The 8,163-nt window shown below is 42.3% G+C and overlaps 1 protein-coding gene across 1 annotated transcript in view; it reads right to left on the reverse strand.

Moving 5' to 3' along the window:
* Positions 1 to 779: 779 nt before the first annotated feature.
* The window catches only part of STC1 (stanniocalcin 1), a 12,590-nt gene continuing 5,206 nt past the window's right edge, over positions 780 to 8,163 (reverse strand). The window contains exon 4 of the mRNA XM_006771924.2: positions 780 to 3,915. Coding sequence (XP_006771987.1) covers positions 3,645 to 3,915 — 271 coding nt within the window. The 3' untranslated portion in view covers positions 780 to 3,644. The remainder of the gene's footprint in view (positions 3,916 to 8,163) is intronic.

Raw genomic sequence — 8,163 nt, forward strand, 5'->3', positions numbered from 1 at the left:
TCTCCTTCTGATACCTTTTGAATGGTTATCACTCTCCTCATTTTACAGAGGAAGAAACTGATGTATTTCAAGATTAAATAACTCATCTGACATCATGCAGTTCATAAGCGCCAGAGCCAGAATTCAATTCCCAGAAGTCTGACCCTGGAGCTGGATGCTTGTCATCACTGAGCTATCTGCCTCCCTGGTCACACTGGTTCAATGGTCCCCTCTTTCAACATTTTCTGAATCATTCCTTTAAAGTATTGAGAGTATCCTGCAGTCTGGGCGCTGTTTCAGTGCTGGGAACACATTGGTGAGCAGGCAAAGGTGCTTCCAGTCTAGGTGGAGGGTGGAGGCCAAGGATCTCTAGAAAGCGAGGACAGCCTCAATAAAGGCCTGGAAGGAGAGGGAGGGAATCTTTTCTAGAACTGCATGCCCAGCGTATAGAGTTCATTAAATGGGAGGAAAGTGAGTCTTGAGGCTGGTGCACTGAGCAGTGTCCAGACCATAAGCTTCTTCTGAGCTTGTAAAGAATTTGGGTTGCAATTTTACTGTGAGGGTAATAGGAGCCACTAAATGGTTTTAAGGAAATTTGGAAGATGTTGATTTTAAACTATGTTGTATATTTTCTCCATATTTTCTCCTCCAAGTGTGATTTTAAACTATGTTCATTTGCATATTGATATTTTAGTGTCAATTGGTGAATTTTAAGAAACCAATCAGCCATTAACTTTGTGTTCAGAAAGTCTCATTCAAGAAGTTTTTAAAGAATAACAATGAAAGACATTGGGGGAAAAAAAACAATGAAACGTAACACTTTATTATTATTTTTATCTTTGAAGGAATTCACCAAAGGTTTCATATTATGCTATGGCATCTTTAATTATAAAAATAAGCAAATAAAATAACTTGCATCTGTCATTACCATGATATGTTTCATAACCTTTATATGCACATGGAGCTTAAAAATGTAATTTAACAATAAATAATGACATATACCAGATATGCTCACTGTTTATTCCAGTACTCAGCTGAAAACCTAAATATCATTTAAATTATAAATACATAATGCAAATATAATGGCACAAAAATGTCTAAAGTGCAACCAAATCACAATAGAAGAATCATGCAAACTGGTCTAGGTCAGCCCGAATCACTCTGCAGGAAACACAGGATGAAGCTTGGGAGGTTTCAGGGAAAGTTAGGGCGACTGGGATGGGGAAAGAGAAGCAAAAAACTAGCAACATTGTGAGAACTGCTTCTTTCTGGATGTGTAGATATATGTATTATAAATACATACATAAATATCGCTGTGGGGAGAAAAGGGGGTGGGTACCACGGTGTGAAGAGGTCACAGCAAAAAAAGAGAATGTACTGGACTGAAGAGAGAATTTTGCTAGGAATACTCATATACTACTTGTCGCATTGGGGTCCTGGTTTTGTGGGTTTGCGAAATGGACACAACACACACACTTTAAGAGCTTTTCTGTTTTGGAGAAGTCAGTGTTGCCTGGGGTTAGGGGGCACGGGAGGGTGGGAGGGGGAGAGTCAACTTAGAGTACGGTCTACCTGATTTCCAAGAGGCTAAGGCAGTGTCCATATGTTTGGGGACCTGGGGATAGGGCAGTTCTGAGTATAAAAATGCTCTTAACAATCTGATGTCAGCACGCTTAGAGGCTGTGTGGGGACAAAGGCAGCAATGCTTGTGCTGCTGCTGCTGGGTCTGCTGCAATCGTTCTTGGTCCTTGAGCAGCACGTTACTGGTTTTAAAGGCTTTATGGTAAAGTTGTATTGCTTTTCATTTTTCTGGAGATGTTCCCTCCCTCCTCCCACCAGGATCCTTATCACTTGATTTGGTCAAATCTTGAGTTTAGCCTAGTGAGAGTCAAGCACCAATAGTTTCTACCTAAGCGAGTTTGGAGTGGCCCTTACAGTCCTACCCGTCCACCCTCCTCCTCTCTCAACATTGACCTTTGGTGGGCAGTGACGTTCATGAGGGACTGTTGGGTTCAAGGACAGTGACCCTGAGAAACTACTGTTGTTCATAGATAGGTTAATCATTTGGCTTTGGTGGCCGCCATCTTGTAAACATCACGGCAGAAACGATCCAACCACCAGCTCTTTTTTTCCCCTCTCTCTCTCTCTCTCTCTCTCTTTCGCTCTCTCTCTTTCTCTCTTTTATTTATTTATTTATTTATTTATTTGTTTATTTATTGGCAATCCTACAGAGATGGCCCAGCTGCCAGGACTACTTTGGCAGGCAGCGTGCTACAGGACAAAAATGTAAGAGGAGTCTATTAAGGCTGGACAGGACAGCCCAGGGTTATTTATACCCCCTCAGCCCCAAGTCCCCCAAACTGAATACCCAAAGGCTCATTGACTCATTCCTGATCGATTTCATGGAAAGTCTCCCACCTCAGCAACAGTTTGCCTGAGTACTAGGCACTGATGAAAGGTGGTGAGGAAAGAACTGCCACGTCCCAAGGTATAGTAGGCCTTCTCACACTCTTAGTGGTCCAAGCCAAAGGGATGCTCTTTTTGGTTCCTGTCATTCCCAGTTGGATGTGACAGAGCTGTTTCAGGATAGGTCTAAGTCAAGAGTAGCCTCTGGGTTGAGGTGGGCTGGGAGATTAACATCTTACCTGGGGTCCTTCAGATAAACCTGTTGGTTTTTCCTATCTCATACAGGCCCATCTTAAGTTTTGATGTTGACAAAAACTACTTCTACCCCCTTAGTTATAAAAAAGGCCACAAGGAGCATTTATGTGGATATCTGGAAGTGAGATAGTTATTCCATTCCCAGGAAAAGAAAAATAAAGCTAAGTTACAAAACTAAATCTATATGCAATAAAGTTATTATATACTGCTTTGTTTAAGCAGAGTCCTCTGGAAATTTATGTACAGTACATTAGTTTTCAGCTATTTATATTCCACAGTTAGACCTTAAGATTCTCTGGTTTTAAGACAATTGTTAAAGATACTTTAAAGCTCTGAGCAGTTACAGTACATAAAGATGTTAGCTTTTTGTTTTTCATTAGATGCAAGAAGAGGCAGGCTCAAAGCCTGGTTGGAGAGCCAGGCTTGAGCAATTTGGTAAATGTATTGGAAAGGAACTTAGACATTGGAGGATCAAGACCATAAGACACTAGCTCATGAGAGATCAAGAATTCAAACATGACATTCATATTCGTCCATGGCCAGCACAGATTCATAACACGAATTCCATTTAACATCTTTATGAGCATTTAAGACATGCATTTAAATTAAGTTGCTTCTTATCAGCTAACTCTACTGGGGCAACCATTCTAAAGGGCTCCACATCTTCAAATTACAAGGACAGGGGAATTACATGAACGTTTTGTGTTTGAGAGTAGTTTTGAGGGGAGCTGGGAAAAGACATGGCAGAGGAAAGTGATAAAAGAGGGTTTTTTTCTCCTGAGGAGAGGCAGAAAGATCACACATATTCTGCTGGTGGGAATGCTGCCATCGAGGAATGTTGGGATATTGGTTACAGAATCCTAGTTTCATGCAATTTTTCTTTAAGGGGGCTAGAAAATAGGAACTACTTAAAAAAATCAAACCAGGCACAGTACACTCAAAGTTGGTGTGTGAACACCCTTAAATGACACTAGTTTGGTGAGGTTGTGAACACCACTCCCTGGTCATGCACTCTCTGGCGAGGTGCGTTTGATGTGGGAGGGAGAGGTCACCTCACCTCGGAGGTTCCTGAAGAGGACTTTCAGCTTCTGTGGCTCATTGGTGCGCCTCCTGTTGAAGTCAGCTCGTGGGTGTGTTTGGGCACAGTGATCCGTCTGCAGGATGTGAAAGAGGCTGGCCATGTTGGGCCCGATTTTCTCCATCAGGCTGTCTCTGATTGTGCTAACAGTGTCTCCATCACATTCCAGTAGGCTTCGGACAAGTCTGTTATAGTATCTGCATTGGGAAGGAGAATGCAGGAAATGGCCATTCAGTGAGAACAAGGCAAACGGGCTTTCATCGGGGCTCCAGCCAACACCCATCGCGAATGGCCAGGCCATGTGAACCCAAACAGTTTACCCGCTGATCGTCACCTTGACCTCTAATCTTTGTGCAGTGTCTTATTAGTTTGAGTGCATCCTGGATTTACAACACAATGCAAGACAGGTCTATCTTCAAGTTTAGGGCTCAGGGAATTTACTTTGGATAGTAGGCTGACGACAATGTGTAAAAGTTTGAGAAATAATTATAGAGCTAGATGGGGTTGTCAAGATCATTTAGTGACTATTTAATCATCTCATTTTACAGAGAAGAAACTAAGGTGGGACAGCTGAAGTGACTTGTCCAAGGTCACACACTGGGTTTATGGTAGAAGCAGGACTTCAACAAGCATCAGGAGGTAAGCCAACACTCGACACATATTAATAGTCATTGCGCATCCTTCACCTTTTTCACCTAGCCCCACAACACCCCTCCACTCTGACGGCTGTCAGCCTGTTCTCTATCTGTGAGTCAGTTTCTATTTTGCCTGTTAGTTTATTTTGTTCTTTAGATTCCACATATGAGTGAAATCATATGATACTTGTCTTTCTCTGACTGGCTCATTTTGCTTAGCATAATACATACTCTTCAGGTCCATCAAAGCTGTCATGAAGGTGAAGGGATTAAGGAGAAAACCAAAAAAACTCATATACACAGACAGCAGCATGGTAATTACCACAGGGGATGGGTGTGTGGGAAGGTAGGAGAGTATGGGAGGGAAAAAAGGTGATGGAAGGAGACTTGACTTGGGGGTGGTAAACACACAATACAAGGTACAGATGAACTGTTATAGAATTGTACACCTGAAAACTCTATAATTTTATCATCTAATGTCACCCCAATAAATTCAATAAAACTAAAACTAAAAAGGAAATAAAAAAATAGACTGCACATAAATTTGCAGTTATTTTGATGCCTCTTTGCTATTTTTCTTTTTCTTGGTGGTGTATGCTCAGGTGTATGGGCATATGAGTACATATTCAGACTAAACTTCTATCTTTAAAGGAACCTCCTGTCTTCAGTGTCCTTGTTCTCCAAAGGTATACCGTAGTGAGAGGGCCAAATTCCAGGCAATGAGACTATTCACATGGAAAGATTAGTGGTCTTCAATGGTTCATGCTTCACTAATTCCAGGAAACCTTCTCTCACTGGTCTAGCCTTAGCTGGCCTCTTCCCTTTTTAGACATTTTATAGATATTTGGTTAGCATCACACAGGTCAGCATTTGATAGTTTTGTTTTCCTGGGTAGACTCTAACCTTATTGAAGGCAGGGGTTTTGTTCTTTTCTTTATACTCCTCATGTGCCGGTATCATAAGGCAATACTGCCCATTCACTGTTGATTTGTTGGTTTAATTTTGTGGCCACAGAGGAAACAGAGGTTTACAAATATAATTCTCTCCCATAAGTCATGATTCCCACAAGAAAAATTATCTGTAGGTCTGGAAAGTTTTACCCAGACTTGTGCTTGGTGTAGATTAACTTCATCTTTGGTGCAAGTCCTTTAAGCATCCCAAACACTGCAGCTAAATATTATGGCTCAGAAAGGATTAAACTCTCTGATATTTACAACATATAAATTATTTACCCTGTTCTTTGGGAAGACAGTTCAGTTATTTTCAAATTTGAGTTGGGATATGTTTGCTCCATGTTGAGGTGGTGACAGTTGTCAAAACCCATTAGCTCTGTGTTCACTAATAAGAGACTGTCCTGATGGCAGTGATCTGAAGTATTTATGTGGGGAGACCCTTTCCTCAGAGGAACCTGAGCATCACTGGGGCCACAAGATCTTCCTGTTTATTTTTAACTCACATCACAGAGCACAGGATCAAACATCTTTCCAGAATAACTTAACCCCCAGGGAGGTCCTTTCAAGGATGTACAGTAAATAGGGTGGAATGTGGGTAATGAAGCAAAGCGGTCACCCTTCTGTGAGTGAGCAGAATGAATTTGGGGACCAAAGGAGAAGTGTCCTGTCTGGGTTTCAGACACAGTCCTGGCCCCACCCCACACAGGAGGCTGGATTATATCCAGCTGTTGTTAAAATTGGGATTCTCTGGCACAGAAACGCATTTTCTACCCTTTGGAATGATAAAGCGCATGAGTGAAAGCAGAGCTCACTTGGATGGGGAAGTGGGGAGAAAAACGGTTTTGGAGAAACTGAGAATAATCTACTTTGTAGCAATAGCTTCAGAAGTCCACATAACCACGTAGGTCCCCAGCCATCTCTTTACTTGTGGGTTCTGCTAGCTCATGGGTCCCCTGGATCTCTGTGTCCAGTTCACAGGGTGATTAGATTATAGCGAATGAGGTTTCTGATTCTTACTCCCCTGTGTCCCTCAAATAAGGACTTGAGAACTTGGAAGTTACCCTTTCACTTCTAGAAAGAATGATTCATACCAAATGACCTCCCAAATGAGCTGTAGAAGATGGTCTTTGCTTAGATCAACATTGAGAGTCTTGTTTGGCTGAAAAATTCTAACACCAGTTAGGAAACACAGCTTCTGTAGCTGGCCTTGCCTATTTGAGGCCCTGGCCCCACTTTGTCAAACCCACTCTCCTGCTCCTGCTCTTGCCTTTACTGTTGCTTCCTCTGCTAGCACAGATGTCTCATCTGTGCTTGGTGTTTCTTGATGATGGCCCTTGCCAGCCTGGTTGCTTTTAGTGACTCCCTCCAAATCTACCCTTAGCTTCTTTCTTGGACCTTTTTAGCTCAACAAGGGCAGGCTAAGAGGGCTCCTTGGAACAGAAGATGCTCATGGCTCCATTAGCAGCTCCTCCAAGTGTGGAAAATCTGTCAGGCTCTCCATTTGCCAGAGCGAGCGGCAGGTGAATCCTGGCCATCTCCATTTAGGGCTGGATTGAACTCTGGGACTATGTGAGTTAATGAGATAGAACTTTCCTATCTATAGCCACTAAGTGAGATTATTGAAGAGATTGTGTCTCCAGGAAAAGTTGACTTAATAACTGTCACATATTTACTGAGCACCACCTTGTATCAAGTAAGATGTGTCTTCTCTTTGAGGAGAGAATGCACACTAATCTAATTGTTGATCACCCTGAGGCACATTTATTCAATTCTGCTTGGTAGTCTATTTCTGGATGGTGGATGTATTCTGCAGGCCTTACTGGCTGCCATTTTTGAAGCAGAAATCAAATAGCTTGGCTCAAGGCCATGTGAGTTCTAGGCCCAACTTTGTCATTTATCAGCTGTGTGACCTTCAGCAGGTCACTCCCCTCTCTGGGCCTCTGTGCCTTAATCAGTAAAATGAGGCAGTAAGTCTAGATAATGTCTATGGTCATTGTCAGCTGTGACATGCAATGTTTCTAGTGATTTGATATGTATGTTCCTTCTCAATTTAATAGAAACAGTACAGCTCTAAGGCCCATCCTTTGCAGGAAGAGTTAGAATGAATCAAGATTTTTTTTCTTCACCTTTATGGTGTGGCGGGGATCTACAACAAAGACTTTATGGGCTAAATGTTTGGATCATCCAGCCTAGAATGACTTTTTAAAGCAAGTTTCTTCCTTCCTACTTTAAAAATTCCACCACTAACTTTTTTTTTTCCTTCGTAAAGAATAAGATCAGATATTCTCCATAGCTACTGTTTCAGCCACGCTTACCCAAATACACACATACTGCCTAGGAACGCTCTGTGTGAGGGTTTATAAATAGTCCTTTGTTTCCCTTGATCAATATTATTCTTCTGTTTCCTGTTCCCTATGCATGCCCTAGAGAGCTGGAAGTGTCGTCCGTTTTCCCACTCTGGATGTGGACTGGTCTAGTTCCTTCCCCAGCCTCACACTGCCCAACCTGCCAATCAATTTTGCTTGCTTCTCTTATGATTGAAAGTCGAGTTTGCAAATTGAGCCAGGGGGGCACTCCAGCTATCCTTTCTCTTCGAGTGCATTTCTCTCATGGAAAACTTCCTTGTTCTGGCTCCTGGTCCAGTCACAGGCTTTTGGATTCTCCCAGGCCCAAATCTCAAGCTAGATAAGTCACAGGAAGGTGGAATGAACCTGTAACTACTTCCTTTCACAATTCTGTGCCAGTTGGCATAAGTTAGCGTGTAGCTATGGTGGGACAGAGGCTGGGAAAGCAGGATGTTTCAGGAGAGTGAGGAGCTTAAATAGAGCAAATGAAGCCCAGAATGGAACCGGAAATC

The sequence above is a fragment of the Myotis davidii genome, unplaced genomic scaffold (genome assembly GCF_000327345.1).
Source record: "Myotis davidii unplaced genomic scaffold, ASM32734v1 scaffold1166, whole genome shotgun sequence".
Taxonomy (NCBI): domain Eukaryota; kingdom Metazoa; phylum Chordata; class Mammalia; order Chiroptera; family Vespertilionidae; genus Myotis; species Myotis davidii.